Source organism: Netta rufina, assembly GCF_964035555.1.
Source record: "Netta rufina genome assembly, chromosome: 24".
Taxonomy (NCBI): Eukaryota; Metazoa; Chordata; class Aves; order Anseriformes; family Anatidae; genus Netta; species Netta rufina.
Window position 1 is genome coordinate 1,701,215 of NC_140148.1, and position 16,950 is coordinate 1,718,164.

Sequence of the window (16,950 nt, forward strand, 5' to 3'; positions counted from 1 at the left end):
TTCTTTGCAGGAAAGCTGCTTCAGATCCTCCACCCTTTGGAGATCCCTCTGCAGAGGTAAAAAGGGGAAACAAAAGCGGTGAATGCGAATTTTCTCTTCCCTCGTGTCCCTCCGAAGCTGCCTGCTCGAAGCCGGGTCCCAGCCCCGCTGTGACAGCCACGTCACTGTCACCTCGGGGGGCCAGGGGGACGTGTTTGGATCACCCCCTGCCATCTCCCCTCACTCTCTCCACGATTCCCTGCACAGGGAGCAGCTCGTGGCCGTTTTGGGGATGCCTCACACTGCCCAGCTCCAAACCCTGCTCCCCCCCCTGTGTCAGCACTGCCCTGCGGGGCAGGATCAGGCCCTGGGGAATCCTCCTTGCCCCCTCACCATCCGCACCTTCATCCCCCTCACCCCCTCACAGGGTGCCCGTTGCATCTCTCCCTAAAAAAAAAAAAAAAAAAAAAAAAAAAAAAAGCCGAAAACCCCCCAGGAAAAGGCAGAGCCAGCAGCCCGTCCCCCTCGGCCACGGAGGGCTCGGCGCGGGGCTGGAGATAGCGCGCTGGTTCGTTAGCGCGGCAGCGGTGGCGTGTGGGAGGGCAGACGCCAGGCTGTCTGCTCCCACTTTGTTCGGCTTGTTATTAACTTCTCCTTGGGCTGCCATTAACCCACAATTCCTGTACTTGGCTTCAGGCTTTCCCCGCGCCGCTCTATCTCTCCAGCGCGTAATTACAGCTGTTGGGATCTCCCTTTATCTCGGGCGATCTTGGAGGTTTGGTACCTGGCACATGCTTTCCTGCCCCCCCCCCCCACACCACCACCAGCACCACCACCTCTCCCCGCGCACCCTTCTCCCTCCCTGCACCCCTTTAATCCTTCCTGCTTTCATCAGCCAGCGGCGGCGAGCCGGCAGGTAAAATCCTGGAGCCTCCGACGTTTCGGCTTTGCGGTGGCAGCCACGACGAAGCCAGGCTCGTCCCGTGTCCCGTGGGGACAGCAAAGCCCCCTCAGCAGGCAGGGAAACAGCAGAGGGACCCGCAGGGGGACGTGGCCGCAACCCCCCCCATCCCCCAAATGGCGTGGGGCTCGGCATGTGTCAGCACCTTCCAGCCCCGAGACCGAGACTTTTAATTGTCTCCGAGCACGGCCTTGATTTATTTTTTTAATTTAATACGAGTTGACTCGATGTATTTGTTTTGGCAGCGGGTTACCCTCAAACCCCAAACCCTGCTCAAACAGCATGTGCTGCGCCTTCCAGCCCGCGCGGAGCCCAGCGCCGGGGCTGGGTCTAACCCGGGGACGTGCGCCCGGCGCTGCCCCGTGGGCAGGTGCCTGGGTGCCACCGGCTCCTGCCCTCGAGCTGCGGGAGCTGCTGGGAGCCAGACCCGGCTGCGGGGCGGTGGGGACGTTTGTCACAGCCCGAAGGGTTGGGGCTGGTTGCTTACCCCATCTCCCAGGGGATGGAGGTGCAGGAAGCGCTGTCCGTGCGCCCACCCCGGATGGAGACCGTGGGGCTGGCGGCTGGGGCTCGGGGGTGCTCCGATCATCGACACCTTCAGATGCCCAACCCCAAAGTCTACCTGGGCGAGGCTGGTGCGGAGGCTGGGTGCTGCCAGGGAGGAGGAGATGGGCTGCACCGGTGTCACCTCAGCCTTGGTGCTGCCCCGTGGTCCCCCCTGGCTGGGGGGACCCATCCGCCTTCCACCAGGCACGGTGGTTTGGGACCCCAGCGCAGCGTCCCCCGTGGCATCACCGGTGAAACCTGCTCTTTGTGCAAGGTGGGGATTTGGTCTCCTTCCCCCAGAAGCCACATATTGCCCCAAAACACATATGGGGGGACCAGCACCCAGTGCAGGGAACTCCCTGGGACCTGGCGGGGCGCAGCCACGCTGGGGTGCGAGGCTCTTGTGGTCCCCTCGTGCCACCCAGAAGCCCTAGGGGACCAAATCTGTCCCTAAAACATCTTAGGAAACACCAAAGCAAAAGGGTGGGAAGGGCTCCAGGTGCCTTCAGCCCCCCTGGTGCCCCCATCCAGCCCTGGGAGCCACCCGGCCACCACGCACAGCCTCCCGCAGCGGGGAGGACGCAGCCTCCACCTCCAGCTCCCTCCCGTCCTCGGCACCGGGGCATGGAGAACTGGGGGGGAGCCACCAGTAGAGCACCCCAGCAAGCCAGCACCCGTCCCCGGGAGATCTGAGTCACCCCGGCAGGGAAAGTGCAGAGCCAGGACGGGACAGACACAGATCGGCCGAGGTTCACTTTGATACTCACAGTGGTCACACTTTGTCCCCGGTGCCGGCCACGCCAGGCTCCCCCGGATGACTCGGCCGGGCAGGGCTGGTGAACATCTGGATTTTGCCTTTTTTTATTATTATTATTTTTTTTAATGCTGCTTTGCCCCCGCTTTTGCCTGGGTGGAGTTGGAGGATTTTCCACGTTTGCCCCCAGACTTTGGTGGCCTGGGTAGAGATGTCAGAGCAGCCTCTCTCCGAGCCAAAATTGAGATTTTTGGGGGGATTTTGAGCCCGGATCTCCCTTGGGCACTTGGTCCAGCTCCGTGCTGGGATGGAGAGGTGCAGGGACCCCAGAGCCTGCCCGGCACTGAGGGGCTGCTCTGCGGGTCCATCCGTGCTGGCCCCGATCCCTGCGGGGTGGTGAGCCTTTAAGGAGATGTTTGGGATGGGGAGAGATGGCAGGAGGCCATCAGAGGATCGGCCGCAGGTCAGGGTTGTTTTATTTGGAGTCGGGGATGGGAGAGCGGTCCCAGTGTGTCCGAGGGTTAGTGAGGAGCTCGGCTATTTATATCGGAGCTGCCGGCCCATGCACCGAGGGTGACTCAGCCTCGGCGCGCTGGCGAGATGGAAACATGTTTTGAAGATGGTCTAATGGGAGGGTGGGGACGGGGGACCCTCCCTGCCAGCATCCCCGGCCGCTGTCACCCCGCTCCCCCGGGGCCGCCCCTCCCAGGCAAACCCCACATGGGGCAGCTGCTGAGATTTGGCACACCGGTGGCACACCAGCGTGGGCCACCTGGCTCCCCGCTGTGTCACCCGCTGTGTCCCCAAACCCATCACCACAGCGCAGCCAGGGGTGGCAGGGGGGGACCCGGACCCTCATGTGGGGCTTGACGTGAGACCTGGGATTTCGGGAGGTGCAAACCCTCGCTGCCAAGCACCGGGGGTGTCCCCGGTGGCGGAGGTGACGGTGCTGGGGGTTGTGCCCCCCCTCGGCTGGTGGCCCCGTGGAGGCTCCGTGCACCCTGCTGGGGTCAGGGCTCCCCGGGGCAGAGGCAGGGAGCGGCCGGGCAGGTCGGTGCCTGCAGCCAGGAGCGGGGCCCCGCGGGGTCCGGGCTCTGCGGCGCCACGGGAAGGGGCCCCCACCTGGGTGCCCCACCTGGGTGCCCTCCCCAGCAGCTGGTGGACACGGAGGTGCAGGGCCTCGTGTCCGTCCCTCGGCCCGGTGTCTGTCCTTCCAGCTGTCCCCTTGTCCATCCATCCTTCTCTCGTGCCCTGCTGTGTCCCCATGTCCCCAGCTGCTCCTTTTCCCCTTTATCCCCTGCGGGCCCAGGGCTGCCCCGCTGCCCCACCAAGGGGCTGTGCGCCCCCCCCCCCCCAGGGTGCTGCCATCCACCTCCTGCGCCCTCAAAGGAGGGGGCTCCCCAAAAAATCAGTGCCTCCCCGCTGCAGACTGATGACAAGACCCCCCCGGGGGTCTCAGCCAGGACACTGGGGGGGGGGAACCACGGTGCCTCCCCCCCCCCCCCCAGCTCCCCCTTCCCCACTGGGTGCCGCGCAGCCGTGTTGGGGGGACCCCGGCTTCAGGGGGGGGCTCCGAGGGGGTACCCCCGAGGGGATGGGGTAGGGGGCATCCAGGGGGCTGCCCCCCATCCCCGGGGGGGGGGGCGTGACGTCACGAGGCGGGGCTCATCGGGGCGGGGCGGGGCGGGCAGGGGATCCCCCGGGCGCGGGGCCGCGGTGCGGCAGCGCGGAGCCCGTCGAGGGGGGGGGGCGCGGGGCTCGGAGCGGTGCTGCGGGCTCCGGGGGTTGCCCGGCCAGGCCCGGCCAGGCCCGGCCGGCCCGGCTCGGCTCGGCTCCGGTTCATCATGACCATGAGCTCCGTAGCCGAAAGTTTGCTGGGTTCCGACCCTGCTAAAACTTCTTTCCTGGAGCTCGGCCACCCCTCGCCGCCGCACTACCCGCTGCACGGCCTCCACCCCGCCGGCCACCCCCAGCACGACCCGTCGCCTTTCGCTTCCTACGCTCGGCCCGGGTCCTACCCTTACACCGGGGGCCCCCCCCCGCCTCCCCACGGCGGTCCCTACCTGCCCTATCCGCCCGCCGGCGCCCAGCATCCCCCGGCCGGGCTGGCCCACGGCGCCAGGCTGCAGGACGCAGGTAAGGCGGCCGCGGGGGTGCTCGGCGCTACGCACCCGTTCCTGGCATCCCCCCTCCCTGTCCCGATCCCCTTCTCGGTCCCGGTCCCGGTCCCCGTCCCGGTCCCGGCCCCGCCGAGCCAGCGCGGAGCCGCCGGGAGCGCAGCGGCCGCCGTCGGAAGCGCGCCCGGAGCGCGCAGCCACCCAGTGGGAAGAGGGGATGGGGGGGGCTCGGAGAGGTGGGAGGGGAGCCCCCCCACCAAGGGAGACCCAAAGGGGGTTGGGGGTGATGCCCCCCCTGCTGCTGGCCCCGTCTGGGTGCTTGCAGGACCCCCCCGGGGGGTGGGCGCAGAGCCCCCGCTGTTCGGGTCCTGCGCTGTCCCTTTCCAGCCCCCCCCTGCTGCACCGATCCTGTGGCCCCCCCCCCAATTCCAGCTTGTCCCCTCTGCAGCCCCCAGCCCCATTTCAGCCCTGCTCTGGTCTGGTTTCCCCCAAAGCTGCTGCAGGACGCTGCCCGCTGAGCCACCCCGGGGAGAAATGGCCCCTGGGTTCACCCCGGGGGGGTCGTGAGCATGGCTCAGCCCCCAAGACCCCGGCCCTGTCCCCCCCCCAGCCCTCCCCTGTGGGAGTGGGGCAGTGTATGGGGCTGTGCAGACACACCTGATGCCCTGTGCTTGCCCGGTGTCCCACTGAGCCCAGGTGTCCCCGGTGTCACCTCAGTGTCCCCCATCTCCATGCCTGGCATGTTTTGGCCCCCACATCCCCAAAATCCCCCAGGGATGCTCAAAGCCACAGCAGGGCTGGCCAGCACAGACCTTGTGGCCAGGAGCTGCCTGGGGGGGGGTCAGCAAGGCCACAGCACGGCCTCTGCCCCCCATCACCCCTGCTCCCCATCACCTCTGCCCCCCACCACCTCGCAGGGCCCTGATGGCCCCCCCGGTGGGTGCATGGCCCTGCAGCCTGCCCGCTTTTGGGGTGCTGAGCAGACATCACCGTGCCTCCTGGTTCCCCTTCGCTTTACGTGGGGGCTTAAACGAAGCAGCAGGGCAGAAGCAGGTCCCACCGCTCCCCAAAAATACATCCAAAAAAAAAACCAAGACCCGCTGCACCCCCCTGGGGTCGGGGCGGGAGGGGTGCTTTATTGTCCTCCCGCGGTGCTGTAACCCTCTGCTCCTCTCCTCCCCCAAGAGCACGACAAGCCGCCGGCCATCGCCAACGGGGAGCTGCGCATCAACGGCAAGGGGAAGAAGCTCCGCAAGCCCCGCACCATCTACTCCAGCCTGCAGCTGCAGGCCCTCAACCAGCGCTTCCAGCAGACCCAGTACCTGGCGCTGCCCGAGCGCGCCGAGCTGGCCGCCCAGCTGGGGCTCACCCAGACCCAGGTACAGCCGTGGCATCCCCAAAACCCTGCTGCCAGCGTGGCCAGGGCACGGCACGGTGAGGGGGGGGATGCGCGGCGCACGTGGCTCGTCCCCCGTCTCCGCTCCGGGAGTGACTCCGGATTAAGGCCGTGCGCTTGGAGCCGTGCCGAGCCGAGCCGTGCCGCGGCGGGCAGCCGGCGCCGGCAGGCCCCGCGGCTCGGGTCCGGGGCGCCCCTGCTCGCACCTCCCAGCGGCACCGGGACTTTCCCAGCCCCGGAGCCTGGCTGCCGGCCCAGCCGTGCCCGGCGCTGGGCGGCCCCGCAGCCGCGGGACGGGGCGAGTGGGTTTTTGAAGGCGATGGGGAGAGACAGGCAGGCGGCAGCGGTGCAGCCCGGAGCCAGGGGCGAAGCGAGCTCATAAAGCCGGGGAAGAGGAGGCAAGTGGGAACCTGCCGGCAGCGCGGGGGGGACCGCGGGGAGGAATGAGCGGGGCCACCACCCCAGCTGCCGCGCGGCGGGGCCCCACCGCGCCGCCGCGCCCCAACCCAGCCCCAGCACCCGCGTTGGGCTGGTGGGGGCACAGCCCGAGGCGGGGGGGGGACACGCGGGGACACAGGTGGACGTGCACGGCTGGAGGCTCTCGGGTTGCTCTCCGTTTATCACCAGGCTGCCCTGGTTTTAGAGCCACGTTCTCCTCCTTCCTGGATTCTCTAGTGGCTTGTAAAGGGTTGGGCTCATCCCATAAGACCCCCGCGCTGGGCCAGCTGTGCCCCTGGGAAAGGGCAGGCGGTGTCTTAGGTGGGGGAGATGAGGGCTGTAGAGGGGGCCTCAAAATATATGGGGGGACGACGCTGTGCTCCCTGCATCCCTTGCTCACCCCGCTCTCTCCCGCAGGTGAAGATCTGGTTCCAGAACAAGCGCTCCAAGTACAAGAAGATCATGAAGCAGGGCTCCAGCGTGCCCGATGGGGAGCACCTCCACACCTCCTCCTCGCTCTCCCCCTGCTCCCCCAACATCCCCCCGCTCTGGGACATCCCCGTGCCGGGCAAGGGCCCCCCCTTAGCCCCCAGCAACTACATCAGCAGCTTCGGAGCCTGGTACCAGCCGCACCCGCAGGACGCGATGCCCCGGGGTCCCATGATGTGATGCCGCCCTGGCTCCAGCACCCAGCGGCTCCAGGAGGGCCAGCATTGGGGAGGGGGGACGTGCCGCCACCCTCCCCCGAGGGGCCGGGGAGCCCAGCGATGATGCCCTGGGGGACCCCAGCGAATGGAGGATGAAGAAGAGGAAGAGGAGGAGGAGGAGGAAGGTGACCGCTGACTGCAGGGAACTGAGGACCGCCCGCCCCGTCGCGGTCTGCAGCGAGACGGCTCCGGCACAAAGCCCCCGTGCGCCCGGCCCGGCGGGACAGGACTTGGCCACAGCCCCGGGTCCCCTCTGGTCATGGACACCCGGGGGTGGCCCCAAGAGGGGCTGGAGGGGTGGGGAGTCCCCAGACACCCCCCCCCCAAAAAAAAAACAAAAAACACAAAGCCTGGCTTTATTTATAAACACCGTCCGTTACCGTATGCGCCCCCCGTTACAAATGGGCTGTACGATTGTAAAGTAAAGACTGCTCCTCAGTACCTGCTGCTACGTTTGGGGGGGGTCCCTGCTTTTTTTTGGGGGGGGGACACACTTCGATCCCTGTCCTCGGAGGCTCCCGTCTGCAGGTGAAGTGGCCCCGTGGGGTGGGGGGCACCCAAGGAGGGGTCTGGGGCTCCCCCCGCCCAGCTCCACATCTGCGCGGGACCCGCCGCTATTTCCAGCCCCGCTCCTCTGAACTGGAGGCGCAATTAAAGTAATTGGGGGCCCCTAAGCGAGGGGCTTCTCGCCGCCTCCTTGGGGTAATTACGGGCAATTTGCAGCTGTTGAAGACGTCTCCCTTTAATAGGGGTGGGAGAAGGAGGGTGGGGGGCGCGGGGCAGGTTGGGGACCCCGGGGTTACTGCCCAGCTCCTCCTGGCCCCGACACTTTGGGAGCAGGGGGGGAGGAAACCTTTTTCAGCTGCAGGTTTCTTTCACCTCTCCCTTTATCCTTTTCAGAGGCCAGGATCTGGCTAAAAAAGGTTTTATGGTTATTTATGGACGGGAGCCGCAGTGGGGCTCTGCCCAGCAGAGATTTGGGGCTGCGGCGCGTCCCTACCTGGGTTTGCTGCGTGGCACAGGTGGGCTGGGTGCCCGATCGCCCCAAATTTAATTTCCCTGCTGAAAGCATCGCTGCCTGCCTCGAGGACCGTGTTACCCGACCCTTCATCCCCTCTTCACTGCAGCATTTCGGTTCAGGGGTGCCAAGGTTTGGGGACGGCACAGCTCCAGGCACGGCTCTGTTTGCTCCACGCATTCAGCAGCGCTTGGGGCCAGATTTTTTTCCAAAACGCTTGGCTCCCACCCCGAGGAGCTGGGTTTGTGAGTGATGGGCAGGTCGGGATGGGACCTGAGCGCGGGGACAGCGTGCCCCAAAGCTCCTGGGACAGCACCGGGCACCGGGATCGATTCCTGTGCCGGGGATTTGGGCTGCTGGCAGCCACGTGCCGGTGACCCCGTGGGGACTCAGGGCTCCAAACCCCAGCGTGGGTGCAAGTTGTCCCCAATTTGTGCCCCGGGACGGCCACCAGCACCCTGCAAGGGTGGCACTGGGGGGACGTGGAGCACACAGCTGGGACCCCCCATGGCTGGGACCATGCACGGTGCCTCCTGCACGGGGGGACAATGTCACCGGGGGGGTGACAATTTCTCATACATGGACTGGGGAAGTCCCAGCCCCTCGCAGGGTGGCATTGTCCCCGGGCAGGAGCTCTGTGATTTTCCTCTGGGGGTTATTTCTGGCTATGGGAAGGGGCTGAAGCACGGCACCGGCTGCACCGGCAGCTCGGGTCACCAAGCACCATCCGTTTGCACTTGTGGGGGGGGGAACCCACTGATGGCAGTGGGGTTGGAGGGAGCTCAGCACCTTGCTGTGCCCGGGAAGGGAAGGATCCTGCCCGCGGGGACGTGTACGGGCCGGCCGAGAGGTCTGCCCCCGTGCCACGACGTGCGCTGCCGCTTCCCCTCTTTGATATCCGTTCCCGGGCTGGGGGAACGCGGGCGGCAGCGGCCGCGGCTCCCGCTCAGCTTTCCCGACGGATGTGCTGCCAAGGACCTGCAGCCAGAGCCTCTCTCGCAGGTCCCGTCTTGCAGCAGGCTCTGGCTCCCGGGATCCTGCCCGCCCGCTGCTCACGGCTGCCCTGCACCGAGCCTCGCTCAGAGCAGAGCCATCCCCTCCCCGCTGCGCTGGCACCTGGGGGGGGGCGCAGCCTGCTCAGGGCACCCATGGGTGCGGGCGACTTGTGTTAGGTGGGAAACGGTGGTGGTTTTATGTCCCCTTCCGTGCAAAAAGGTGGTCGTGCCCTGGTGCTGCTCGGGATGCTCCTGCAGAGAAAGGGATGGGGTCTGCAAGTCAAGGAGGGGGGTCTGGGGGCTTTCCTGCCCTTTTCTCTGCACTAGGACAGGACCACGGCCCTGCTGGCTGCTGGGCACCAGGAGAGGGGCAGCGTTTCCAGCACAGCATCGCTAAAGCTGGGCTGTGCTCCTCTCATCAGCCAGGAGCATCCTTGGCTTGGGAAGGCTCTGAAAAGGCCAAGAGCCCGAGAACGTCCCGCTCTGGCAGGGATCAAGGCATTGACGAGGAGAAATCCCCTCCAGATTCCCTGCCCTGGGGAATGGGGATGCCTCTGGGCTTGTTTGGTTCCCTCTTCCCTCCACCAGCCCGGGCTGGGTGTCCAACCTGCCCCCTTCGGATTGCCGGGGGATGTTTGGGCAGCTTCGTGTCCCCTTTCTGTCCCCAACCCCACCCACGCAGGGCGATGCTGGCTCTGCCGGTGCTTCACCCAGGCCACAAAGGCAACCGAGATGTCCTCGAAGCCACCCGGGACCATTTCCATCCTATTTTCCACATCCAACGACGGTGGCCGAGCCCCGGCCAGCGGCGATGCCGCGGCTGCCTCGTGTCCTCCTTCGGCTCTCCATCTGCCGCGTGCCGGGTTAGCCAAGAGCCGGGGAGGCGATGAAGACATCGCGGATGCCAGGCCGGGCCGTGGGCGGGCGGCTGCCCCCGCTCTTTGTGCTGGCAGCGGCGTGACGCAAGCGGCTGGAAGCGGCGTGTTGCAACGGGGCAGGAAACGAGCGCCGCGCTGGGAGGGCTGCGCGCCGGGGCTTGTGCGCGCGGGCACGGGGCAGAGCCGCGCGGGGACACCGGCGGGCACCCGAGCCTGCTCCCGACAGCTTTGGACCCCCCCCTCCCCATGGCTGGGAACCAGCTCGGAGCCTTCGTCGTGCCCGTGGCTGATGGCAAAATGCCCTCGGTGGGGTTGTTGGGGTTGCCCAGCATCCCCATCCCGGGACCCTCCGGTGCTGCTCTCCGTCCCCTGTGGTGGTGGAGGAGGAGAACTGGGAGAACTGGGATAAGAAACGTTGGGGTTTCTGGGGTAAAGGGGTTCTTTGAGCCCAAAGTGGGTGATGGATGCTGGGAGGAGTGGGGAGGGGGGCCATGGGGTCCCTGCCTGCGCTCTTCTGCTTTTGGGAGGACGCAGGGGCAGGAGGAGAGGATTTGTCCCTGGAGAGAGACATCCAGGTCCTGAGGCTGCTTTTGGGGAGAATCCGGGGGTCTTGGCCACCTCTGGGCTCAAGGCTGGTGGAGCTGCAGGTGATGCTGGTGGTGCCCCCCCCCTTTTCTGCAGGGAGGAAAAGGGGGAAAGCAGCCAGGAGGCGCCGTGCCTGGCTCCATCGGGCAGCTTCCAAAGGGGCTCCAGCTCCTAGCACCCCCAACACGGGCACCCCCAGCCCCATGCAGGACCTGCTGTGCGGTTGGGGTGTCGGGGCAGGGCAGGAGGGACGAGGGGCTGCTTGAGCACAGCCTCTGCGAGCCAAATTCCTGCCGGGCGCCCATCCCCGGGCCGTCGGGGCTGGCTGGAGGAGCCCGGTTTGCAGGCAGTGCCGCCGGAGGGGAGCAGGATTAGCGCCTGTCCGCGGGCAGAGATGCGCCCAGCCTTTATATAATCCACGGATATGTAATCTTCTTTCTTTTCTTTTTTTTTTTTTTTTTTTCCCTAAATTAAAAAAAAAAAAAGGGGCCAGCTCATGACATGCTTCTCACTCCAGGCAACGCCGCTCGGTTTCCTCCTCTCCCAACCCGCCCGCCGCCTCCTTGCTCTTGCTGGCAGCCTACCCCTAATAAAACGCAGTGTCTCCAGCGTGTCTGCCCGCCTGCCGGCTGTGGGTCGGGTTTGCACGCAGCCTCCAACCCCAACCCCAACCCCAAGCGCTCGGGGACCAGGGGCTGGCAGCTCCCCTTAACCCTTCGCAGCCAGCCCGGACACGCAGACGCCCGTTTGGGGACACCCGAGGTCCCTCTGCAGCCACGGCTGGGGTGGCAGAGGGGACGAGGTGATGGGGACGAGGTGACGGGGACGAGCTGGGGACCTCGCAGCCCTCTTGGGGAAGTCCCCGGTGGCGCAAGGTGCAGGGACAGCCCCTGAGTGTCCTCGGTCATTGCAAGGGGGACGTGGGGAAGCGCTGGGGGTGCGCTGGAAGCTGGCTGCGTCCTGGCCATGCCCACGGTGCAGAAGGACCAGACCTAGGGGGATGAAGGGGGGGCTTTGGGGGACCCCATCCATGGCCACCGGGGACCAGGGCGGGCGCACGGAGGCTTCAAGGGGCTGGTGGTGCCGGCACGGCAGCGGGCACGGCTGTCCCACAGCGGCACGGCAGCGGGCAGGGGTCCCCCCCAGCCCCTGCTCACACAGTGACCCCAAAGGGGACACTGGGACAGCCCAGCTGCCCTCCCAGTTTGCACGGTTCTGAGCCTACTGGTTCCCAGTAAGCGCAGTGGAAGGGAAGCGCCACAGCTCCGCAGCATTTTGGAGGCGGCTCTGCAGAGCAGGAATACAATTTTTAATATTATTTTTTTTCCCCAAAAAAAAGTTCCCTTTCCACAAAGAGGTGGTCAGGGGGAGCCAGAAGAGGACGTTCCCGTCACCTTGCCACTGTCACCCCACGTCCCCAGCTGTCCCCAGGACACGGGACGCGGGACTGAAAGCGAAATTCCCTATCCCAAAAAACTCCTCCACGGCCGGGGTCCTCCCCGCTCGCTGGCAAACCAACCCCGAAAATAGCGCTGGGGCAGCCTTAAAATTCAAAGCACTTTTATTAACATTCGCGGATGAGCTTCTGCTTGCTAAGAAAGCAGCAAAGGGGGCTCGGAGGAAGCCCCCGTCCTCGGAGGGAGCAGTCACCAGCCGGGTTGGTCTTAAAAAATAAAACACAAACAAACGACAAAAAAAAAAAAAAAAAAAAACCACAGAACGAAACAACTTGGTTTTGATCAACTTTATACAAACGAACCTTATGTACACTCTCTTTTTTTCCCCCATACACCCCTATTTATATAAGGCAACATAAATAAGATCCTCGGGACTGTACAACACATATGAACACTTCTTAAAACTGCACTTTCTGCTTTTAAAAAAATAGCATCACTCTCTTAAAAAATAGTAAAGAGGTTTTTTTGTGTGTTTTTTTTTTTTTGTTTTTTTTAAATGTGTTGTCGACTTATTTAAAAAATAGGCATTCTGCTTCGCCGTTAGCTTAAATGACAGATGGAGGCACTGTTAGAAAACAGACACTAGCACAATTTTCTCTTTAAAAAATAACTTAAGCCATTCCTGAACAGTTTAAATATTAAAATATTCCCCCCCTCCCTCCCCCATTTTTATGTTTTATTTTTATTTTAAATTTTTAAATAACCACCTCGTTGTCTGAGCATTGTCCCGGGTGATCCCCATGAAGCTGCCGGGGCTCCACAGCCCCAATCCGGGCTGGGGGTGCCGGGTGGCACCCATGGGACACCCACGGTCCCGCAGCCCGGTGCCGGTCCCCGCTGGGCGCTGGATTTTGGGTGCTGTGAAGGCAAAAGGCGTCCCGTGCCCTCAACTCCTTGGGCACCCCCCAGCCGTCTCGCTTCCTCCTCCTCCTCCTCCTCCTCGCCATGGCTTTGGTCCCCGTTGTTTCCATCCCAAGCAGGGCTCCGGGTGCTCCTCGGGGACCCCGGCACGGAGCAGTCGCCCCCAAAACGGCTCGCCCCAAGTTGGGGGCACCACGGCCGGTGGGGAAAAACGCGGCTCCCGGGGGGCCGTTGCTTTTTGGGGGGGGTGATGGAAAAAGAAAAATACACGAGGAGGATTCGCCCCCTTTTCCTCGCCTCCCCTTGGCGTGGAGCTAACGAGTTTAACCCTTTGCGGTCCTGTTGTTCCTGAGATGAGAGTATAGGATATATAAGTGTATACATAGGGGTGTGTGTACATGTGTGTCCTGGAAACACTTTAAAACAAAAAAAAAAAAAAAGAAGAAGAAAAAAAAAAAAAGTGGGGGGGAAAAAAAAAGGAAGGAAAAGGAGTCCTGCCACTGTCTCTCGTTCCCTTAGTAGACTGCGCCGGGGTTGGGGGGAGGCCCCGGGGAGGTGTGATGCATCGTGGCGGCCGGCGGCGGCTGGTGGGGTAAATGGGGTCCGCTGAGGGTCTGCGGGTGGTACCAGGGGTTGTGCTCGTCCAGGAAGCCGGGCGAAGAGCTGTAGGGGAGCGGCTGCGGGAGCGGGGTCCGGCCCGGCGCGCTGCCGTGCGAGTTACTGTCCCAGACGGCCGGGGAAGGAGGGGAGTTGCAGGCCATGGAGTCGCTGTTGTTGGGGCTGTGCTCCAGCGGCACCTCGCCGTTCTTGTAGAGCTTCTTGAACTTGGAGCGGCGGTTCTGGAACCAGATCTTCACCTGGCAGGGAGGGACAAGGGGTGAGTGCCCCGCGTCGGCTTGCAGTGGGGTTGTGGGAAGGCACCCCCCTGGTTTTTTTGTGGGGTTTTTTTTTGGGGGGGGTTGTGGGGAACCCGGACACGCAGCACATCGTGGGAAGCCACCTGTGGTAGGGGGGCTGTGGGGAGCTGGCACGCAGCAGGTGCCGTGGGGAGCCGCCTGTGGTATGGGTGCTATAGGGACACCGGACACGCCATGGGAAGCCACCTGTGATATGGGTGTCACGGGGACCCCAGACACAATATGGGAAGCACCCGTGATACGGGTGCTATAGGGACCCCAGACACAATATGGGAAGCCTCCTGTGATATGGGTGCTCTAGGGACCTCAGACACCCCACAGGAAACCACTTATCCTATAGGCGTCACAGGGACCCCAGACACCCCATGGGGAGCCACCTATGCTGTGGGTATTTGGGGACCCCAGACACACCGTGCACCATAGGAAGCCCCCGATGACACGGGTGTGACGGAGAGCCCCCACACCACGCACCATAGACGAAGCCACCGACGGTGCGGGTGTCGTGGGGACCCCAAACACCCCATGGGAAGCCACCGACGGTGTGGGTATCGTGGGGACCCCGGGCACTCGGTGCATGGTGACAAGCCACCCGGGACGTGGGCGTCGCGGGCCGCCCGTCACGCCATGCATCACGGGACACCGGCCCGGCACGTCGCGCGTCGGGAGCGTCCCCGGCGCTGGGTGAGGCCGCGGCGCTGGGCGCCCTTGGCCCCCGGGGAAGGGGCGTGGGGGGTTGGGGGGGAGGCGGTGGTTGTCACCCAAACAGGATGTCCCTCTGGGAGCGGGTGACGCGCTCCGTCAGCCCTTTGCCGAGTGTCCCCGATTGCTTCATCGCCCAAGGGAGGAGGAGGAAGGCCGCGCCGGGGAGCGCCGCGCCAAGGGCGGCACAAGGGCGCCGGCGCCGGCCCGCAGGCAGGGAGGGCACCGGGACGGGGACGGGATGGGACACAGGTTTGGGGTGGCCGTGCCGCGGTGGCAGCCTGTCACGCCAGCAAGGACACCGGGTTGGGGTTGTCCCCGCGCCCGACAAGCCTCAAAAGTGAAGGTTTGGCCCCAAAGCTGGGAGGCAGCGTGGGGAAGGAGGAGCCCCTCTTGCCTGTCCCTTCTTGTTGGGTGTAGCCAAAACTGGCAGCCCCCCGACGGCACCTTTGGGTGCTCCTGGCCCCAATTCCAGTCTCCCACAGGAGCTGGGAGTTGGGGTGCCAGGAGGACAGACAGAAGGGGAGCCCGGGCAGGAGGAGCAGGGGCTGGATTTGGCTGGATTTGGGGCAAATCAGCCAGGATGTGGGGTCCTAAGCACCCCATCCGCAGCACCCCGTGCTCAGCACCCAGCTCAAGCGCCCCGTCCTGAGTGTCCCATCCCGAGCACCCCGTCCTGCCTGGGATTTCACATCCTGGGAAGCCGGGTGCTGACCCAGGACATTTCCAAGGACCGGGGCAGGATTTGGCCCCTCCTGGGTAACCGGGCAGAGTGGGGGCTGAGCTGGGGCTGGCTGCGGAGATAAACCCCGAAATTTCGGATAGGGGCATGGCCGGGATCCATCCCCTCTCTCCGCTCTTGCCCTCCTCTCCCCCGTCCCTTCGGCACCACGGATCTGCTCCCTGCAGGGAATCCCAGCACCCTGCAAACGGGCAGCACCACCCCTGGGGTCCCCCAAACCCCCCCATCCCTCCCCACATCCCAAAGGGACGGCTTCATCCGGAGCCGCGCCGAACCCACACCGACTCGGGGGTTGCAAAAAGGAGCGGGGGTACAGCTCCATCTCCCCCTCCCGCCTCTCCCCCTGTGCCGTGGCTGGGATTTTTTTTTTTGGGGGGGGGGTCTCAGCCCTTACCTGGGTCTGGGTGAGCCCCAGCTGGGCGGCCAGCTCGGCGCGCTCGGGCAGCGCCAGGTACTGGGCTTTTTGGAAGCGGCGTTGCAGAGCCGCCAGCTGGTAGCTGGAGTAGATGGTGCGGGGTTTGCGGATCTTCTTGGGTTTCCCGTTGACCATCCGCACCTCGGGCTCCGGCTCCTCCTTCACCGACACTGGGCACAGAGCACAGAGGTGAGGACGGGGCTGGAGAAAAGGTCCCAAAACAGCCCCCGAAATCCCCTCCCCAACCCGAGGTCCGCAGCACCGGAGGGGGATGAACCCAAAACCTCCCCGTCCTCCGCTGGGAACAAACAACGCACCGGCAACCCCACAACCGCTCCGTCCCCAAGTTAAAAACACTTAATTTTTAATTTTTTCAGGGGAGGGCACAACCTCACTGAGCTCCCAAGCAAAGGGGGGGATAGGATACGACCCCAATTTCCCGGGCATCCTACCTGCGTCCTGGGCTGGGAGCTGCTGGTCCCTGAAGTGGCCGTACTGGCGGTAGGAAGGGCTGTAGGAATAGTCGGATTTGGGCGAGTAGGTGCCGGCGGCCCCGATGCCGTTGAGGTTGAACTGGTGGTAGGGGTAGTGGCCGACGGGCTGGCTGTAGGACTGGCCCGGGTAGTAGTCGTGCTGGCCGGTGTAGTAGCCCAGGTCGGTGACGGAGGACTCGGGTAAAGTGGGGGAGTCCTTGGAGGCGGCATGGCAGCTCAGCGAGCCCGACAGGTCGGTGAGGATGCTGGAGAGCTTCTTGTCGAAGGAGCCGCTCATCGCTGGAGCAGGGGGGGGTGCCAGCCCGGCTGGGGACCCCCGGCTACCCGCGCGTCAGGGGGCCTGGCGTGCCCAGAGCCGGCTCCAAACGCACGGCTTCTGGCGAGGGAGCAAGAGAGAGACTGTGCCCAAACCTCCAGCCCCGGCCGCCTGCTTAAAGCCTTTAATTATGGAGCAGGGCAGGGTGGGTGCGCATTCCTATTGGCTCCAGAAATATTGCCTGGGAGGCAAAACAGGCTCCTGCCTCCTGTTTTTTTTTTTTTTTTCCCTTCTCTTTCTTTTTTTTTTTTTTTTTCTTTTTTTTTTTCTCTCTCTCCCCCCTCTCTCAAGAAACAACAAAGAGTGGGTGAAAGAGGGAGAAGGGATAAATAAAGATCGCAGGCTGCAGGAGCTGGGGAGGAAAGGAAAGGAAAAGGGGGGGGGGAGGCAGGCAGGCAGGGCACCCCCCCCCCCCAGGGCAGCGGGAGGTGATTTGGGGAGGGGGTTGAGAAGGGGTCGTGGTGCTGGGGGTGCTTGGAGCTAAGGGGGGGGGGGTTTGGACAGGGAGCGGGGGGGCACAGTGTAGGAAGGCTTGGGGTTAGGGAGTGGGATGGATTCGGGTTTGGGGCTGGGGGGGGCTGCAGGGTGAGACCTCCTCCCCAGCTCCCACCTTCCTCCCAGTGGCTCCCAGTACAGCCCCCTCCCCAGGGCACAGCCCCCCCAGACCCCAAAATT

General features: G+C 64.5%; 2 protein-coding genes across 2 annotated transcripts; one reads left to right on the forward strand and one right to left on the reverse strand.

The window, feature by feature from the left end:
* Positions 1 to 4,084: 4,084 nt before the first annotated feature.
* On the forward strand, positions 4,085 to 6,860 carry DLX4 (distal-less homeobox 4; the record flags this gene model as incomplete). Its single annotated transcript, XM_084301306.1, has 3 exons — positions 4,085 to 4,376; positions 5,543 to 5,736; positions 6,609 to 6,860. 3 exons carry the CDS (start codon positions 4,085 to 4,087, stop codon positions 6,858 to 6,860), a joined length of 738 nt encoding a protein of 245 aa, XP_084157432.1.
* A 6,347-nt stretch (positions 6,861 to 13,207) lies between these two features.
* On the reverse strand, positions 13,208 to 16,236 carry DLX3 (distal-less homeobox 3; the record flags this gene model as incomplete). The annotated part of the gene is made up of 3 exons (XM_084301304.1): positions 13,208 to 13,549; positions 15,445 to 15,635; positions 15,918 to 16,236. The coding sequence occupies 3 exons, from the start codon at positions 16,234 to 16,236 to the stop codon at positions 13,208 to 13,210; spliced, it is 852 nt and encodes a 283-aa protein (XP_084157430.1).
* Between the last annotated feature and the right edge of the window lie 714 nt (positions 16,237 to 16,950).